Source organism: Pyrus communis, chromosome 16 (assembly GCF_041283825.1).
Source record: "Pyrus communis isolate YQ-2024b chromosome 16, ASM4128382v1, whole genome shotgun sequence".
NCBI lineage: Eukaryota > Viridiplantae > Streptophyta > Magnoliopsida > Rosales > Rosaceae > Pyrus > Pyrus communis.
In genome coordinates this window covers 7333911-7355016 of record NC_142580.1, presented here as the reverse complement: position 1 = coordinate 7355016, position 21106 = coordinate 7333911, and the positions used below count along the sequence as shown (strand labels likewise).

Sequence of the window (21106 nt, the reverse complement as noted above, 5' to 3'; positions counted from 1 at the left end):
TGTTATGTATCTTATCATTCCCCTTCCTCCCTCATTCTATTTTTACTTGTCTAAAATCAGTACATGCAATTTCCTTCATACTGTTGATGTTTTTTGAAATAATTGTTGGAAATTCAAATCAAAACATGTTGTAAAATGTTGCTAGCCATTGTTGAAAATCAATGTCAAAGTTAGGCATGGAAAGTTAGGCAATGTTAGGTATGGTTGAATAAAAATTATTAGGTGCAATTAATGTGTTTTGTATGGTAATAAATAATCTTAGTTTAATCATTTGGTTTGCTATAAATACCCAAGTTCTCAAGCATTGTAAATCATCCAAATCCCATTTCCCATTCTCATTTTCAGCTTGTAAGCTTTCTTATTCTATTGAGTTTGTAAACTCTCTTCTCATATATCAAAGTCCAAGTGCCTTGTTTGTCAAAGCTTGTTGCTTCCCTCCTTTCTCTATTTCTTTGTCCAATTTTATTGAGAGTGCAAGTGAGAGGTGTGATAGAGTTTGTAAACTTATCACCCACATATTTTGGTATTGAGTTAGTAAACTGTAAAATACCAACAATTGGTATCAGAGCCAGAATACCATTCTGGCAAGTGCAGTAGCTATGGCGTCCAATTTAGTGCAACTCCAAGTTCCCACATTGAAGAAAGAAAATTATGAAAGATGGTGCATCCAATTCAAAGCATTGTTTGGATCACAGGAGCTATGGGAAGTTGTCAGTAGTGGGTATGTTGTACCCACTGCCGAGCAAGAAGCCGTATATACTGCGGATCAAAGGAACACTCTCAAGGACTTACGAAAGAAGGACCAAAAGGCGCTGTATCTTCTATACCAGGGTTTGGAAGATTCAACGTTCGAGAAGGTTGCAGAAGCAACAACGAGCAAGCAAGTATGGGATACACTCAGTACAATCTACAAAGGAGTAGATCGAGTCAAGAAAGTGAGGTTACAATCACTTCGAGCAGATTTTGAAACTGCTCATATGAATGAAGGGGAGAGCATCTCCGACTATCACTCAAGGCTCATTGTGATAGTAAATCAGATGAGGAGAAATGGCGAGAGACTCGATGAAGTACGAGTTGTGGAGAAGATACTCCGGTCATTCACATCTAAGTTTGAGTATGTGGTGACTGCCATTGAGGAATCCAAGGATTTGGAGGTGATGAGCGCAGAAGAGCTACTAGGATCCCTCCTAGTTCACGAGCAACGCATTCAGAAGAATGCAAGCCCCACAACGCTAGAGCAAGCTTTGGAGTCAAAGTTGAATATTGACAAACCAAATAAAGGTCGTGGGCAGTGGAACTCACGTCGTGGGAGCTCATCCAACCGTAGCCGAGGACGAGCCCGAGGAAGAGGTCGAGGCTATGCACAAAATCAAGGTCAGTCTCAGGAGTGGAGATCTACTCGAGGAAAGGCGCATATCCAGTGTCACAACTGTAAGCAATATGGACATTATGCCAATGAATGTTCACATAAAAATGGTGAGCATGTCAACATGGCAGAATCAAGTGGAAATACTGATGAAGAACTTACAGTCTTACTAGCACACCATGATTCCAGTAGCCAACAAGATGTTTGGTATTTGGACTCTGGTGCAAGCAATCACATGTGTGGAAAGAAGGAGTTTTTTGCCGAACTCAAAAAAGGGGCCTATGGATCTGTAAGTCTTGGTGACTCCTCAAAGTTGCCAGTTGAAGGCAAAGGGAAGATCAAGATCATCCAGAAGGATGGAAGAGAAGAATACATCTCCGATACCTACTACATACCAGGTATGAAGAGCAACATTCTGAGCATTGGTCAACTGCTCCAGAAAGGGTACATTATACATATGGAGAACATGCTTCTCACTCTTAGGAATGCAAGGAGAAAGCTTATTGCACGTGTTCGAATGTCAAAAAACCGGATGTTTCCGTTGAATTTGAACACAAAGATTGGAAGCTGCAACATCGGTGTAATGGAAGATGAGTCATGGAAATGGCATCTTCGATTTGGCCATCTTAATTTCAATGGCCTAAAGTTGCTGTCAAGTGGAGGAATGGTTCGTGGTCTACCCCAGATTGAAGCCACACGCCAAGTATGTGAAGGTTGTGTGCTTGGCAAGCAAGCACGACTATCGTTCCCTGTTGGTGATACATGGAGAGCAAAGGCACCACTGCAGTTGGTGCACACAGATATATGTGGTCCATTGGATCCCATGTCTTATGGAGGTAATAGGTATTTTATTACCTTCATTGATGATTTCAGTAGAAAGACTTGGGTCTATTTTCTCAAGGAGAAGTCAGCTGCCCTAAAAATTTTCAAGGAGTTCAAGGCACTCACAGAGGCAGAAAGTAACCACAAGCTTGTGGCTGTGAGATCAGATAGAGGTGGAGAGTACACCTCCAATGCTTTCCAAGCATACTGCAAGGAGCAAGGAATTAGGCATCAACTTACTGCTGCCTATACCCCACAGCAAAATGGGATAACCGAAAGAAAGAATCGAACCATCCTTGACATGACAAGGTCCATGCTTAAGGAGAAGAATTTGCCAAAAGAGTTATGGGCAGAAGCTGTAGCTTGTTCGATTTATTTGTTGAATCGATGTCCAACAAAGAGTGTCAAGAGGATGACACCACAAGAGGCTTGGAGTGGATACAAGCCGAATGTTACACACCTAAGAATTTTTGGGTGTGTTGCATATGCTTAAGTTCCAGAAGCCAAGAGGAGGAAACTTGATGATAGACGTGAGAAGTGTGTGTTTGTGGGCTATAGTGAAGAGTCCAAGGCATACAAGCTCTACAACCCACTAACTGGCAAACTAGTGGTAAGTAGAGATGTCATCTTCAGTGAGGAAGAGACATGGACGTGGAACAACAAAGAAGTCAGTAAAGAGAAGATCGTCTCCACTGATTTTGAAGAACCAGAAGTTGTACCACCGATTGAGCAACAGCCTGCTCAAACAATCACAACAACTCCAGTGCACAGAATTGCAAGGAGTGGTCCTACATCTAGTGAGGAAAGCAGCTCCTCAACTCCAGTGAGGTTAAGGAGTCTCACAGAGATTTATGGACAAGAAGAAGAAGAAGAAACCAACCTTTTCTGCTTGTATGCAGACCACGAGCCTTTCTCATTCAATGAAGCTGTGGAAGAAGATTGTTGGAAGAAAGCCATGGAAGAAGAGATCCATGCCATCGAGAAGAATGACACTTGGGAGCTGACAAAGCTCCCACCAAATCAGAAGGTTATTTGTGTCAAGTGGGTTTACAAGATCAAACGCACTGCAGATGGGAGTGTGGATCGATACAAATCAAGGCTTGTAGCAAAGGGCTACAAACAGAAGTATGGAGTGGACTATGATGAAGTCTATGCTCCAGTTGCGAGACTTGACACGGTAAGATTGCTAATCTCTCTTGCCGCACATCATAAATGGAAAATTTATCAACTAGATGTCAAGTCAGCCTTCCTTAATGGAGTACTTGAGGAAGAAGTGTACGTGGAACAACCGGAAGGCTTCCAAGTACAAGGAGAAGAAGATAAGGTGTATCGTTTGAAGAAGGCTTTGTACAGCCTCAAGCAAGCACCACGAGCTTGGAACTCAAGGATCGACAACTACCTTCACCAAAATGGATTTCAGAAATGTCCATACGAGCATTCAGTTTACATGAAGAATGGTGAAAAAGGGGAGTTCTTAATTATTTGTCTCTATGTAGATGATTTATTGTTTACAGGAAACAATGAGGCAATGTTCCATGAGTTCAAGCAATCCATGTTCAGTGAATTCGAGATGACTGACAATGGATTAATGTCATACTTTCTTGGCATAGAAGTGAAGCAAGAAAGTGATGGTATCTACATCTCTCAACAAAGGTACATGAGAGACATATTGAAGAAGTTCAATATGGACAAGTGCAACATTGTCAATACCCCAGTCGCAACTGGATTGAAGCTATCCAAAGGAGGAGAGGGTGAGTTTGTAAACTCAACAGTGTACAAAAGCCTCGTTGGAAGCCTAAGGTACCTTACAATCACAAGACCTGATATAGTTTATGGTGTTGGACTCGTGAGTCGATACATGGAAACACCAAGGGAGTCTCATTGGCTGGCCGCCAAGAGAATTTTGAGGTACATAAGAGGTACTCTAAACTATGGTCTATTTTATAATTTTGGTGAAGATGCAAAATTATTTGGTTATTCAGATAGTGATTGGGGAGGTGACCAAGATGAAAGGAAAAGCACAACTGGCTATGTGTTTTTTCTAGGATCAACAGCTTTCTCATGGACTTCAAAGAAGCAATCAATTGTTGCTTTGTCATCATGTGAAGCCGAGTATGTTGCTGTAGCCTCAACCGTGTGTGAGGCAATTTGGTTAAGAAATCTGTTGAAGTCAGTGTGTCATCCACAAGTGGAATCGACTGTGATTCATGTAGATAACGTGTCTGCAATCAAACTTGCAAAGAATCCTGTTCAACATGGAAGGAGCAAGCACATTGATACCAGGTTCCATTTTCTAAGGGACCATGTGAAACAAAAGACAATTGAACTTGTCTACTGTCACACCAAGGAACAAGTGGCAGACATCTTCACAAAGCCATTGCCAATTGAAACATTCCGGCTACTGCGTGAAATGCTAGGAATGAAGGCGTTTTGATTTGAGGAGGTGTGTTGGAAATTCAAATCAAAACATGTTGTAAAATGTTGCTAGCCATTGTTGAAAATCAATGTCAAAGTTAGGCATGGAAAGTTAGGCAATGTTAGGTATGGTTGAATAAAAATTATTAGGTGCAATTAATGTGTTTTGTGTGGTAATAAATAATCTTAGTTTAATCATTTGGTTTGCTATAAATACCCAAGTTCTCAAGCATTGTAAATCATCCAAATCCCATTTCCCATTCTCATTTTCAGCTTGTAAGCTTTCTTATTCTATTGAGTTTGTAAACTCTCTTTTCATATATCAAAGTCCAAGTGCCTTGTTTGTCAAAGCTTGTTGCTTCCCTCCTTTCTCTATTTCTTTGTCCAATTTTATTGAGAGTGCAAGTGAGAGGTGTGATAGAGTTTGTAAACTTATCACCCACATATTTTGGTATTGAGTTAGTAAACCGTAAAATACCAACAATAATTTCATTTACATAAGCATTTTAATCTATTAATTCCTGCTTTGGCTCATCTTCTTTATCCTCCTTGTGTGCAAAGTTGCAAACTTCATCTTCAATATGAGGCCTAGTGGCGGCTTTGGGGGAATGGCAAAGGAAGCAGCTGCACAGGGCTCCCATCTGCAAGGGCCCCAACTTCTAATTATATATATTAGTTCTCTATATTCCAAGAAAATTTCTGTATGCATAACTTGATTATGTACAAATTTGAAAAATATCCAAGTTACTTTTTATTTTGGAGAATACTGTATCTTTTTATACACTTTCCTCTTAGTTAAAAACTTCATCTCTTTGACATATACGTTTCTTAAAACTTGTCTATATCTATTGTTTAGTAGACGATATTGTGCAAAGCTGACTTTCGTACTAAGTAAGTTTCGTACTTACAAATATACCATAAAAGGAAACAAAAAAAAGGTTTTAAACACCAAAAAAAAATGTCTTATACGTAAAAGGGCCCATTTTAATTTTTACAAAGTGTCTCCGAAATCTTGGAGCTTGCCTATTAACCCATGAAAACAATAGAATAATAGAGCAAATCAACCGCAATTCAGAAATTATTCGAAACCTATGCTTTATTTGATAAAAGAAAGATGGTTCGATTACAGCTTACACAATTAAAAAAATACCCAAAATTCTCTCCAAGTCTTAAAATGCAGATTTGACCTAGTAATTGCCATTAGGGAAAACTCATATGTCACGTAAGAGCTGTAATTTTGATCGCCCCACTATTATGTGCTCAAATCATACTCAAGGTCCTTATTTTAGAAAACGTAAAACCTATTTTTCTTGGGCTTACATACGTATGGAACTCTTGCATAATCTAGCCTGCTAATTGTTCTGCATCACAGATTGTCCTTGTCTTTCTTCCGTAACCAACCTCTTTACTTTAACAATCTTGTTAGCCCTTCGGAGGCATTTGAGAAGCTTTTTATGACGAAATCTTCCTTCCACTGTCACTACTTTGTTCACTTGATCAACCTCAACACTTTCAACTCCTGACAGAGAAAAAAATTTAGAGGCAGGGAGTGACGTATTTAACTTTTTTCAACTTGAATGCATGCTATACGTAAAACATTGGATATTGAAGTAAGATGTTTTACCTTTCGTCTTACTGCAGCATTTCTTGACATCATCTGCACAATGTCCACAGTGCATGTTGAATTCTAGCTCAGCAAGCAGGCACATAACCTAAAACAAATTATAACAAAAAAAAAAAAAAGTAAATTATATATGAAACTAGCTGGCTACACAAATTAAATTGATATGCATCGAAAGCAGCACTAGTCATGCATGTTTTCGTGCATGGCAAAGAGAGAAAACCTCCTCTCTTAAGGGGACTTGGTCAGCTGTCCCAAACCCTTTTCTCTTTAGCCAAGTAAAGGCCTCCATGAGATTCTAAATTGTTGATCTCTTTCTTCTCTTCACTGTCTTCCTTTTTTGCTATTTAATCAAAGGACAGTTTGTAACAGGAATCAAGTGAAATTCTGTAACTGGGCAATTCAAAACAAGAATTAATCGTCTGATTCCTTAAAATCTTCCCCTGTAATCCTGAAATGATTTGCTAGTATATATGTGCATTAATTCTTAATTTTCATACATTACACAACAAAAGGATAAAAATAAAATCAGGTATTTAAGATCCAAAAGTGATTTCTCAACTTTTAAAACGATATATTTACAAAAAGAAGTGGAGAATTCAAACTAAATACACAATGGCCAATCATAACAAATTTGTATCGAACTCGCCTTTTACGATGGTCAAATCTAAAACCTACTAGTTACAAATGGAGAAGAATGTCACTACACTTCCAATTAGATACGAGCTAGCAATACACCACAACCTCAATCAAATAAATAAACAATTAGTAAGAATAAATAACTACTAGACCGTGTACCAAATGACACTAAAAGGTTTCGTGCTGTATAATAGACAACATAGTCTTGTCTAAACCTTTTAAAACATTCGAAATAACTACCTAAAGTTTTGAAAATTAGACATTTGTTAGGTCATCGGCGTTAATTGAAAATTTTACCAACATTAAGTTATGATATTGTTACCAACATTAAATGATGATGTGGACAAATACAAAAAGTTGGTTTTCACTAATCTCTACCCTCGGAGCTTTAATCCCCCAAATCGACCTCTTTTAGCCAAGTTAAACCGTAATTGTGCTTAGCTAAATTGTGTCGTTTTGGAGATTCAACCTCCATAGATGACTTGAGAGTTAAAACACTCTTTAATACTTGTGTCCACGCTATCACTTAACACTATTGAACCTGACATATGTTCATTTTTCGAAACTTTAGATAGTTATTTAAAATGTTGTGAAAGATTAAGACCAATTAAGAATCACCCAAAAATTAAATAGTTAAACTTAACCATAAGCCAAAACATATCAACTCTAATCAACATCACTAATCTATTTATAATTGAATTATCAAAATTTGGGATCATCAAATTAAAAATCTCGATTCATATTTTGTTAATTACTTCGTTTTCGGATTTGATATGGATCAGAATCGGATCCACCATACTGGTCGAACTTATTAATCCCAGCTAATTGTTATGTTGGGCCTTGGGCCTATGGTACCGCAAAGACAAGGAAAAATACGAAAAGAAAGATCGTCCCACACCGACTTATCCAAACGGCCACATGGCCGTATTTTCCGATACGTGTTAATCCTTCACTGAGTCACGTCGGCAATGCAGCCAAGTGTCTTGACGGTGTTACTACACGTAAAAACACAGGAGGATACTCTGCAGTGTAAACTTTCACATATTTGCTCCCACCGTTTCCTTCGTCTTTTCATTCGGAGACCCTTTCGTTTTGGCTTTCAACTATTCATTTCGTTTGCTTTCCTTCTCACTGATCCGTCGTACCTTCAGTTAGATCTCTCTCTCTCTCTCAGTAAGTTTCAGTTTTCATTAATTTCAAAGAATAATTTTCATTCTTTTTCTGGGTAAAATTTTGTTGTTGTTGTAGCCGGTTAATTTGTATATTTGCATTTCATTTGCTTTTGTTTATCCGATCTAACATTAATGATTAAACAAGTTTCATGGAGATCAACGATTAATCGAGTTAAATCCTATGTTTAGAAAAATAATGATTAAGATTAACCAAGTTAAGTCCTTGCTAGTTTGAACAATTTAAACTGGTATGATTAATATTGTCAAATATTTTTCACCTTGGATATGTTTGATTCAGATGATTTAGTTCTCTTTTGTTTATGTTTGGCTTTTTTCTTTTCAGGTACGACACTAATTAACCCTTGTATTATCTAGCTAGGTTGATTAGTACCCAATTAATCACCTTTGACAACAAAATTTATTGACATCTCGATAAAAAAAAAGACATGTCAGGTGTGTCCCTTGCTGTGGCTCCTAGATCAGAGCCCGACACAACCACTACAGCCCCTGGATCCAAACCCCAAGACAAACCGCTCCACCGCCAACAGCACCAGCAGCCTGCTGTTGGCGGTGTAATGGGCTCATTGCGAGTAATAGAGCTCCAACTCGTGGCCTTCATCATGGTTTTCTCAGTCAGCGGCCTTGTCCCGCTTTTTGATTTGATCTTCCCGGCCTTTGCCTCAGCATATCTCTTGGCTCTGTCGCGCTTGGCCTTCCCTTCTCATGGTCCCGTCAGCTCTAGCTCTCGGGAGATTTTCCAAGGCAGCAGATTCTTCAGGTTTTACGTGGTTGCGGGAACCACAATCGGGCTCTTCTTGCCGCTTGCATACGTATTGGGTGGCTTTGCGCGGGGCGATGAGCACGCCGTCCGCTCGGCAACGCCTCACTTGTTCTTGCTCTCGTTTCAGATTCTCACTGAGAATGTGATTAGCGGGTTGTCGCTGTTTTCTCCGCCGGTGAGGGCATTGGTCCCATTGCTTTACACTGTCAGGAGAATCTTTGTCATCCTTGATTGGATGAAAGATGTTTGGCTTAACAAAACTCTGCCAGCCAATGCACAGTTTAAGGTAAATTATAGTGCTTGCGTTTTAGGAGAAAAACTTATATCGTACGTTCTTGCCCCATGACCATTCTTACAGTTGAAAGATGTGACTATTATATGATGGCACATGCTCAAAACGTGATAGGAACATCTTATGACTATGTTGTTGTGCCATTACGCACTTACACGTAGGACGAACATCTCCACATAGGATTTTCTCTTGTTTTGAACATTTGGTTCTTAATTAATTTTCTTATTTAGTGCATTGGCTAATGTTTACTGATCGATGTTATGTTGTTGTAGGATGTTGCATGGTTTTGGTTTGGGAGGAGCCTGGCTGTAGCCAACTTCATATATTTCTCGATCAACCTATTCGGGTTTTTGATTCCTCGATTCCTTCCGAGGGCGTTTGAGAGATACTTCAAGGAGAGGGATGAACTTGAGTCCAAGAGTGTAGAGGACAAGCGCTCCGCAGCAGCAAATAAGTTGGAACCAGTTGCAGATAAGAAAAGTGATTGAATTCGGGTTTCTCCCTCAGTCGTGTAGTATGATGTTCGGGTTTCCTTGAAAATGGGTATGTGTAATGCTGCTCCTGTATGCATGGATCACTGATCTATATCATCACATCAGTTTGCTTTTTTTAACGTTTGTTAATGTTGTCTCACTGGCCGAGGTAGATATCCAAGTAGAAGTGCAAAAATCGTTCATTTTAAAGTTCCAATTTGTATTGCAGTCTACCAACAGAATTTATTGCAAGTTTGTTGTTATTCGAGTGTCTTTCAATTCAAGGAGATCGATTGCCAGTAGATCAAGTGACCGTAACGAGTTAAAGAATCCCTTTTAACAACATAACGTGGAAGATCACATGCGAGTAATTGTTTCGATTTTTGGTAAGTCGGGTGGCCAGTTCATCCAACAAAGTCCGAAAGGACAACCTTATGCAACAAGTAAAATTTGATTCACAAAGCAAAAATCCTTGAAACTCGAGGGAAATATCGTATTTGTCGTGAACGCCCGAAAATCATCGACGACCAACCACTTGAAGGGAATAAAAACACCGTATATCAGTGCGTTAAGGCGAGCTGAATTGAGAGAATGGTCTAAGACAAAGCGACAGTGGAGTCCTAAGATGGGCGATAACAAGTTTGTGGGTCGGAGATGATAGCCAAATACACAGCAAGCGAGTGACAACAAGGAGAAAACCAACAGATCCGCTGCGAATGCCAGTGAGGAAGTAGATGAATTTTATGAAAGATCTCAAGCATTAAGCTCCAAAACCTCGGGAAGTAGGTATGAAGCCGTAAATAGGAGGACGTGTACATCTCCAAAGAAGGTTTGATAAAACTTTTTGCGTTGTGAAAAAGTTTAGGCAATTCGGATCGCACCACCTATATACGCAAAAGTGATTTTTCTGAGCATTTGCCTCACCAATTGTCTCATCCTTTGGAGTCACTAGTTTTTTTTAGGCAAATGCACCCATTGGAGGTGCTTGAGCTCCTTCAACACTACCCATGGTGCGTGGGTGACTATCACCATCAACTCGAGTTCTCAACACAGAGGGGGCCGGCGTAATTGCAGTTAGGAGTATACCTAACGCATTTCAGTTGACTGTTACAATTTAAGTGAACCAAAAACGATAAACTCTATGCACACCTTGTGCGGAACCGAACTCCCCATGCACATCGTTATTTATTATAGGCCATTGAAAAAAAAAGAGGACACACTATTGTGACATCATATTTTCATTGTGACCATCATGGCGAGAAGTTATTAATTAAATCCCTATGTGAGCCTCGTCAACAATTGAGGTCGAAATCTAACCTTCCGTTAGTATTTCATCAAAAAAAGAAAAACATAGGATGTATCTCACATGGATAGGTTAACTTGGTTTTTAGCAATTTGTGAGGCAACAACTGTAATCTAATTAGAGCTACCCACCTAGTTTATCATGTGCTTAAAGGATTGAAGTCATAAGAGATTGGGATAGTGTAGACTTGTAAAGCTATCAGGGAATGTATTTGATCGAATATAAAGCTGTAAGTAATCCTGGTATGAATAGGTTTAACTATTTTGATATGATAACTTTGGTTTGTGGTGATAAGGATATTTGTTTATACAATTTGATTAGGATTACATGATGGAAAGTAACCTAATCAAATGCCAACACTAAGGATGTATAATAGAATTCCTTGCATTCACACTGATTAAGCAAAACAGGGAGAACAAGCCCATTGTTTGTTAATTGCATACAGTAGTGTTGACTGTAGAAGGGTTATGGTTTTTCCTGCTACAATGGCTTCACAAGGTTAGTGGTTAATTGTATTTGTGATTTGCTTATTTCTGTTATTAACTATGTTATAAGAACAACTCCTGAAACATCGATATCTCGGTACAGATAACTCTTTAACAGAGAAAATCATCATCGAAGTCAAATCCTATCACATTGTCGTTCATCATGTTATTAACTTGATGTCCACCAGTAAATAATTATACCACAATCTATCATAGTTGTCATTAATCAACTCATGATCATGATTAGTAATTTAGTGGCATCATTGGTCATCATCTCATTGTTTCCATCACAGGGCAGCACAAAACTAGTGCTTGTACTCAGGCAACAACTTTGTAGTGTTTCTCAATCTTGATCAGGATTTTTTGCATCCCAATTCTTCTCTTGCTCTCTTGTTTGCCGACTTCTCATTTAATTGATCTTGGGTCGAATTTGAAATTGAATAATTCTTTCTTGTTTCCACACCTAAATTCTTCCTAAGCGGCAAAGAGCCACCTTTCGGGAGGCATATTTATGAACAGAACCAGCACCAACAACTTCACTGTACTCTTCCGAGGGCCAGTCACCATCGTTTCACATCGATCTGTGTCTTAATAGCTTTTACGTTCAAATTTTTGATTAGCTTAATGGAATAAATTAGTTACGAAGTTGTTATTTTCGATATTTGAATATAAGACTTCTCTTCTATAAGTTAAGAGAAATACACAAAATGGTAGTACTAAATGTCTATTTTTTGTTTTGTTAATTGAGTTAATTGGACTTAGGCCTCAAATACGTACTATACAAGAGTTGTCGAGCTTGAATAACTAAGCCGAGCTCAAGCCTGTGGCCTACCTCTCGTTGTCCTGTAAAACATTTTGAGCTATTCATGAGCTTTAGACCATCTCCAATGGTTGGGCTAAAAGTCAAATATTTTAGCCTGGAAAATTTAGTTTTTAGCCCAGAAACAACTTTTCTGCTCCAACCGTTCTAGTTTAAAATTTTAACCCGGGATTATTAAAGAATGAACTTAGGCTATTTTTTTTTAAAAAATTAATTAATTTTTAAATAAATATGTAGACTATCGTAAATTAATTTTATTAACATTTTAATCTAAAAAAATTTAAATTCCGATAAATATTGGGTGGAGTCCATTCCGATTTCTGGGCTAAATTTTGGGGGGAATTTGACATTGGTTTAGCATTTAGCATTTAGCCCAAATTTTCCCCTTGGGTTAAAGTGGGTTTGGGAGGAAATTTTAGGAGTAATTTAGCTTTTAGCCCACTATTAGAGTTGGTCTTACCAGCCAAAAATACTAATGCTCAAATTTAACTTGTTTCTTAATTAAGCCAAACTAAGTTGGGTTTGGTTCTTTCATGATCCGAGTTTTGATGACCCAAGCACGAGCTGAATCCCTTACGAGCTCAAACTGTTTGAGCCGATTTACAGTCCTCTCCACCTCAATTGGCGCCTCCCATTGTACTTTTGGTCGCTTGGCCGCTCGTTCTTATCCTGCATACGGGGGTTAAATGACTATTTTACCCGTAAAAGTAAAAGTTACAGCAGGTGATGTGCTAGCTATATAGCTCTGTGGCAAAACCCGATCAAAATTTCAGATATTGGGAAATAAACCTTTTCCTCCATATTCAAACTGCTATTCAAAACCCACGCGCATAGATATGGTGGCAACCAACTCTCCTTCATATTTGCTCGGATTGTGTTAAAACTAAAACCTAAATGTTTGCATACTTTGTTGGTTCCACCATCGTGTTTCATATATAGACATGGACATATTAGGCTAGCTATTGAACAATTGGAATGGTTTTGGAAATGGGGTTGATCCACATGTTTCATCATCTTTAGGCAAGATGCGAATTACTACCTTATGATCCACGTCTATATAATAAATGTTCTTTTATAACTTTTTAAGATGTTGTGTCTTTTAGGTTTATTTTCGTGTTTTTTACTATATCAATTGGCTTTAGTTATAAACGTTCAAATTGTACACGTCGTGCCAGTTAATCAACAACATAAGTTGGTTTACAAAAATTTAAGAATTCAATTATTATCTCTTGCTCATTTTGGTTGTTACATGACAATTTACTATCTTTTTGGTCGTTAACGGTTAACTAAACAAAACTATTAATTCATTGTTAAAGATGATTATGTATTTTATGATACTCATCCATCGAAAATAGAAAAATTACTAAATTTTACATGTTAGTGAGGTGTTCTTATTTTAGTCTGCATTTACATGCAAAATTAGATAAAAATATATAATGAAGGTGTAGAGTCTTGCCCAGTATAATTTGATCTTAGTAGTTGCATCAAATGTATTTTTTTTTTGTACAAGCGATATACTGCACTAATATATATATATATATATTTAAACCTGAATCATACTGAGTTAAAGAAGAATGTTATAACCATTAGAACAATCAACCACTTATAATCTTACCAAGCATGATATCAGATTCCAAATGAAGGCCATTCCCTTCAATACAATGTAACAAACGGGGTCTCATGGGCTACTACAAGTAAATAACATTTGCAATAACCAAATGGGTGTGTGGTTCTGGTTCACTACATTTTTGAAATTAAAATTTATGAATTGTTTGGGTGTAATTTTCTCTAAAAGAAGAAATGCCTAAAGGGTACGCGCCCCCGCGCGTAAAGAAAATATAGTTAACCTGAAAAACAAGGAACTGTGACCTCTCTCTGCGACTGCTGTCCGGCCTTTTCACAGCCCCACCCTCTCTTTCTTTTCAAAACCCAATAAAAAATAAAAACAACAATAAAACCCTATCACTACTCTCTCTCTCTCTCTAATCTCTATCTCTAAAGCTTTCGCCTTTCCAAAAATCCCTCTACCTATTCACCAGCATCCCCCACTCTCTCATAGGCAAAACACCAAACACCATGAAGATAAAGAACAAAGGCAAAGTCCACCCATCTCCCTTCTCCTCCTCCGCCTCCTCATCCGCCTCCTCCTCCTCCTCGGATGGGTATGTTCTCTCCGTTCTTCAGCTCCTTCCAGCTGCCATTCTAGCTCTGGCCTCCGTCCTCTCTCTCGAGGACCGCGAGGTCCTCGCTTACTTGATTACCCGCTCCATGAAAACCACCCCCAACACTTCTTCTACTTCAATCCCCGCCGCCCAAGATCCCAAGAAAAAGACTTCCAAAAAAGGTTCTAATAAGTCTGCCAGCAACCCTGCGGCCGCCGCCCACCAGCCTCCGATGTTCGATTGCGACTGCTTCGACTGCTACAGAAGCTACTGGTTCAAATGGGACTCTTCCCCCAACCGCGAGCTCATCCACCAAGCCATCGAAGCCTTCGAGGACCACTTGGCCAACGGCGAGCGGCCCAAGAGGAACGCCAGGGGCAAGAGAAGAGACAAGATGGGCCATCGGGACTCCTCTAAAACGCCCGATGTTTCTGCCCAAAACGACATCTTTCTGGAAGAGAACGTCGCTCCAGCTTCACCGGAGTTTGTTCAAAGCTCTACTACCCCTGTGCTGCCTGAAATCGACGTTGTTTTCGTAGGTTCTCCTGAGAAGGCTGATGCGGTAGAAGGAAATGAGGGGAAAGTGGAAGACTTGGGCGTGGATGTTGCGGTAGCGCCACCAGACACGGCGGACGACATGGCGGTGGTTTTGAGGGCGGCGGCCGCGAGCAACCACAGGGGTTTGGCAAGGAAAGTGCTGCCGGACGTGTTGGGCCTCTTTAACTCTCGTTTGTGGAACCTTTGGAGTCCGAATGTCTAAAAGAAGGGAAAAAGTTATAAATTTCTTTAATTTCTTTTATTTTTCGAGCCTCAGAAAAGAAAAGAGAAGCAAGTGTTATATTTTTGGTGGGTAGGTTTATTTCTGCGCTCGAAATATAGGTATGTTCCCTACTCTCTCTAAATGAAAATGTTTATTTATTAATTTTTATTGTTTTTAAAGGGTTTTAATTTCCTTTTTATCGTAATATTTATCTCGTTGTTCTTTATTTTTGCTTAGGAATCAAGCTACAGAGCCTTTTAATTTGGTAGGGGGTAATTTTAATTGTTTGAGGTGGGCCAGTCGGGTTTGAGTTTTGGGGAGTTTAGCGATGAATGATTAAAGATTTAGGATTAATTAATTAGATTAATGTGATAGTGCTGCTTTTTTATTGGAGTTCTTCGTATTTGAATGTCAAAGTATGCGATTTTCTATGCTTCTCTTTTGATTCTTTTTGGCTGGAGTCCTCTCTCAATAATTCATCTCTTCCCTTCCTATTTATATTTTCCCAAGGCCACTACTAATTTAGGGTTAGGTGCCCTATCCCCTATGCTTCTCCGACAAATAAAGGCAGCCCTGAAACCCCTTGGAAATCCCAAAATGCCCTTTTCCCCTCCCTGTACCTGCAATCGGATACTGTCTCGTTTTCCAGGCTAATTTTGTCTTCTACTAGAGGGGCAATATCATTGTTATTCTCCAGATGATATTTTCATAAAAATCATGAATATGTAAAACGGCGTAACGTTCCGAACTATTAATACAAGGGTGCGTTTACTAATCCGTAATCAAATTGAGAGAAATTGAATTGATGAAGAATTGGAATAAAGGAGAATTGAAATGAGGTGGAGTCACAATTAGATTTCTGTTGAAGCTGATTACTTAAATGTTTTGGATTTAGAATATAAATGATATTAATTTTATAAAACTGTTTACTAATTTAGCAAAATTAAAATATAAATAAATATGATTACTAAAATATTTTTGTCCCAAATTAAATATTTTATATACTTTTTTAATAAAATTTAATATAATATATAATAGTAAGAAAAAAAATTTATTTAAAATTCTAACAATTCCCATGTTTGTTATTTTTAATAAAACTTGAATTATTTTACCTTTTTTTTTGTTTTTGTGTTTTTGCACTTTTCACTATTTACTCTTTAATGATTAAAAAACTCATGCGACAAAAAAAAGTTAAAAAACCCAACAAAATAGCGGGAGTCGGGAGAGGTTCTGGAACCTTCATAGTGCCACTTCCACCACAACCTTCTTTATTCTCTCCCCTCTGCATCCTCAATTGGCTTTTGTGATCATCTCCTGATCTTGTTCTATCGGCCTGAAAATCTCCTCCTGTTGGGTCATCGAGTTGTAAACAATGAACTCATTGTTGGCAACCATTCTTGGATTTCTCAACCCTTTGTTAGCCGCTCAATGCTATCTGTAAAAATGTCTGCAATCGAATTGGGAAAAAAAACCAACCTGTAAGTCAAGTTCCCATTTTCCCAATTCGATTCTCAGTGTGCAAATCATAAGGTTTGCTTTTATCTTTATACTCCTCTGCATTTGTCTCTCCACAACTGGAATTGGATCTGCGGCTGTCGGGAGTTTGTTGGTGGAACTGTTGGGGTCGATTGGTGGTGGGTCTTGGCAGTCTAGGAGGTGGTGTGAGTTGATTAAGGGGTGGGGATGAGTGTGCTTTTAGTGGTTCAATCGTGATGAAGGGGCAGGGTAATTTCAGCAGAGAAGTCTGATTCCGGAAGTTGGCTTTCTTCCGGAATTCAAATACCTCCTCCAAGTTAGTAATTGGATTCCGGCAATATTAGGAATCTGTTTACTGATTTTGGGTGAAGCCCACGAATATTTTCATTTCCAAAATTTAGTAAACGCTGGAATAACTTGGTGAAGAATTCAATTCCCCTTCTTCTACCTCCATTCCAATTTCGTAAACATGCCACAAATGTGTATTAGCTTTTATATTAGGCTAAATAGCTAAAATAGTTCCTGAGATTTGCATAACACATCACTTTAGTTCCTGATGTGTTATGCAAATCTCATGGACCATTTTGGCTATTTAGCCATTATATTACGATCCGCATCGTTGTGATGATGATGAACTCGTTCTAGTTCTACCAAGTCCTCGTCTTAATTATGATCCGTATAAATTTTGTGACATTACAGAAACAGCGAAGACATGGGTCGTTTTCTATATCGAAAAGGACACAGGCAACAATTAATTCTTTTGAGATTGAATTGTAGGAATTGTCTGGTTGTATTTTGTTGGCTTGGAGACGGACAAAGTTTGTGTTACAAACAAGTGGTATTGGGATAGAGAAATAGATAGGGGTGGAAATAATGTGACAGATTGCATTGAGTGAGAGAGGACCACTAGCAGTTGTAGTTTTAACTTTTGGGAGATTATATTCACACCTTTTAAATTACTTCTCCAACATCTTTTTAATTTATTAATATTTTTTACACGCCACTAACACTTGATAGAAAAATTAAAAAAATTAAAAAAATTAAAAAATTAAAAGAGTGTGAGAAGTAATTTAGAATGTGTGAATATAATCTCTCTAACTTTTTATCAAAAGGAGACAATTGGAACTGTGAGATGTGAGGATCAAATTTGATGTTACCAAAAATTACCCAAGATAAGTAGTCCTTGTGACATTTTTTTTTTTTTTTTGAACAAATGATATAGTATCTACATTAAAAGGATGAGAGAGTAAGTTAAGTATCACAATGTGTTAACAATAATGGATTCAAATTCGGCTTTAACGAGAATCGAACCTAAAACCTCACGTATGATATTTTTTTAGAGGTGGCAAATCAATATACGGCCCAAAGCCGGCAGACTCTTAAATACAAATAGGTCTCGCAAATAATGATAAAACTCATCTTTAATAACGGTTTTTATCAATAATAAAATTAGTTTTGTGTGTTTAAATTATATTATTGATATTATCAAAATGTTCCTTGCTAAAAGTCCTATTCCATTTAACATAGAAAAAAACGCAAACAATACTGAAGTAAAGCTTTTGGAAAAAAAAAAATGGGCTTTGTAGATACACTTTTTGCCCAACCCAACTCTGTTTATGTCATGTTAAGTCGGGCAACATCATATTACGCACTCAAGCTCAAGAATATGCTTTTAAATTTTTATTTTTTTTAATTTTTTTATTTTTGAATAAACGATATTATCTAGACTAAAGAGAGAGGGGGAGGGTTTAGACTCACAATGGACTAGCAATAATATCATTCAAATTCACCTTTGGTGAGAATTAAACCTAAGACCTTTCATTTAGAAGTAAAGAGAAATACCACTAAATCATAATATTAAGTGGCGATTTTAAACTTTTTTTTAAACTCTTGATATCAAATCCAAAGATGAGCAGCTATGCATTTATAGGTCGCCTAGTGTCTTGGATCATTCTGCATATTCTCTAATAGGAGCGATTTATGTGCTCCTTTCTAACTATTGGATGGAAGAGGCCAAAAGAAAATAAAGTGAGAAAAATGCATGAAATGGAAAAGAAAGTATACAAATCACTCGTATTGATCACTAATATAGGCTAAATAGCCAAAATGGTCATTGAGATTTGCATAATTCATTACTTTGGTCATTGAGATTGAAAATCAATAGAACGGTCCCTGAGATTGTCCATCATCCATCATTTTAGTCCTTCGGTTAAAAACTCTTTGGGTAATTTTCAAAGCTTCGTAACTCAATCGTTTCTTAACCAAATTCGACCCATAATATATCAAAATGCAGATAGGAAAATGTAGAACAAGATTATACCTATTTGAAAGCCCAATAGTTTCCGGAGATGGCCAGAAAATAACTTCAAAGGTGACTGACCCGCGAGAAAACTGGAAAACTCGCCGGAAATTGAGTAAATTTTAAACGTTCATAACTTCTTCAATACTCAACGAAATCGAGTGATTCAAAAACAAAAATCTTACTTCTCGACAAGATGAAGATAATGGTACCTTTCTTGACTGCTAATTCATCATGGTTTGTTTGGAAAACGGCTCAAAACTGGCTAACCATTTTTGCGTTAGTCACTTTCGAGCCATTTTCTGGCCAAACCACGATAATTTAGCCATCAAGAAAGATACCATTCTCTTTTTCTCATTGAGAAGTATTATTTTAGTTTTTGAATCACTTGATTTTGTTTAGTATTGAAGAAGTTATGGACGTTTACAGTTTACTCAATTTCCGATGAGTTTTCTGGTTTTCTCGCGGACTAGTCACATTTGAGGCTATTTTCCGGCCATCTCCGGTAACCATTTGGCTTCCAAATAGGTATAATCTTATTCTACACTTTCCTATCTTCATTTTGATATATTATAGGTCGAATTTGGTTAAGAAACGATTGAGTTACGAAGCTTTGAAAATTGGCCAAAGAGTTTTTAACTAAAGGACCAAAATGATGAATGGTGGACAATCTCAGGGACCATTTCCATTGATTTTTAATATTAGAGACCAAAGTGATGGGTTATGCAAATCTCATAAATCATTTTAGCTATTTAGCCACTGATATATAACAAATGGGCTGATTAGTAGTTATCCTTTCTTTTTGCATAATAAAAGTGGATAAAATAAGTATGAACATGTCGGCTCTAAAATCCTGCAATTTGGATTATAATATACACTTGCAACTTCATCTATCTATTATCTAATTATTATATATAAAACCAATGGAAAAGTGAATAGTGATTTTGATGTCACAAAGCTTCAACAAAAATATTTTAACAAAAATAGCCTCAAGACAAAAAACTTTAAAGGCATCCTAAAATAATGCATCAAATAAGGTAGGAGCATTTTCATCATTTTAATAGTATTTTTTTAATGATTAATTTTTTTTTTGGTTTTTTTTTAATTAGTACCTCACAATAGACTAACAATAATGTGATTCAATTTCTCAAATTTTAAAACACGTTCAAAACATTTGAAGGGGCATCTTTCGCATGAGGATAATAATGTGATTAAATTAGTTGTCAAATTATTATTATTTTTTTTAACAAACGATATTATCTACACTAAAGGGAAGAGAGGTGGGCTTAACCTCACAATGGGCTAGCAATAATGTGATTCAATCAGTTGTTTATTAAATATTATTTTCTCTATTTTTAAACACGTTCAAAACATCTTAAGAGGCGTGCCAATTATAAAAAATTTCTTTCACACACGAATAATAATGTGATTAAATAAGTTGTCAAATGATTTTTTTTTTTTAACAAATAATATTATCTACACTATGGAATAGGTGGGCTTAGCCTCATAATGGGTTAACAATAATGTGATTCAATCAATTGTTTATTAAATATTATTTTCTCTATTTTTAATGTAAATTATATAGAGATTAATTTTATTATGTGAATTCAGCTGCTTTAATTGGTTTATGAGGGGTTTATTCTAGCATAATCTAAGATTATTTATTTACTTCAAATATTTGACTTTCCTTTTATCAATTTACACATATAAATATATTTAAAACGTATAAGTCGTGTAGTATGCTGTGATTCAAAAAATACCTTCTCATGCACGTGCATGAAGGCTAGTATAATATAACGATAATAAGATGATGAGGGTTGTATATTAATCACCCTCCATTTGTATCCACAGCAGGAGGAAGCAGGTTAACTATTAGGTCAAAAGTTGCTGTCATTTCAGGTGCTGTGGCTTTAATTTTGTTAATTTTATTTCCCTAGTTGGCATTACTAATTTTGATCAGCTGTTCAATTTCCGTCGATTGGTAAAACTTAATTATCATCAGAAATTGAACATTTGACCAAAATTACTAACAGAAGTAAACTCTGCGAGTAAAGTTGACAAAATTGTAATCACCACAGACCTAATAATTAAGGTCTAGCTATTAGAGGACTAGAACAGAAAGAGCTGTAGGCATTAGGACAAATACCGCCTGCCCTTCACATTTGGAAAATGGGATTTTTTTGGTTGGCGCTATGAAAGGATAATCGAGCGAAAAAGGTG

The 21106-nt window shown here is 37.3% G+C and overlaps 2 protein-coding genes across 3 annotated transcripts; both read left to right on the top strand.

The window, feature by feature from the left end:
* Window positions 1-7880: 7880 nt before the first annotated feature.
* Window positions 7881-9844, top strand: LOC137732978 (uncharacterized). Of its 2 annotated transcripts, none has more exons than XM_068472207.2 (3): window positions 7881-8036; window positions 8379-9102; window positions 9381-9844. In XM_068472207.2, the coding sequence occupies exons 2-3, from the start codon at window positions 8482-8484 to the stop codon at window positions 9594-9596; spliced, it is 837 nt and encodes a 278-aa protein (XP_068328308.2). In that variant the 5' UTR covers window positions 7881-8036; window positions 8379-8481; the 3' UTR covers window positions 9597-9844. The 2 variants fall into 2 exon arrangements, with proteins under 2 accessions (XP_068328308.2, XP_088543383.1); XM_088687257.1 differs by having other exon boundaries at window positions 7892-8013.
* A 4292-nt stretch (window positions 9845-14136) lies between these two features.
* Window positions 14137-15273, top strand: LOC137732112 (uncharacterized). Its single transcript, XM_068471405.2, has one exon. It carries the CDS (start codon window positions 14266-14268, stop codon window positions 15109-15111), a length of 846 nt encoding a protein of 281 aa, XP_068327506.2. The 5' UTR covers window positions 14137-14265; the 3' UTR covers window positions 15112-15273.
* Window positions 15274-21106: the final 5833 nt, after the last annotated feature.

Bases quoted from the DNA above. Each gene is read 5' to 3' on its own strand.
- LOC137732978 (XM_068472207.2), top strand. From the start codon at position 8,482: ATGTCAGGTGTGTCCCTTGCTGTGGCTCCTAGATCAGAGCCCGACACA. The intron at 9,103-9,380 runs GTAAATTATAGT...ATGTTGTTGTAG, and splicing joins CAGCCAATGCACAGTTTAAG to GATGTTGCATGGTTTTGGTT.
- LOC137732112 (XM_068471405.2), top strand. From the start codon at position 14,266: ATGAAGATAAAGAACAAAGGCAAAGTCCACCCATCTCCCTTCTCCTCC.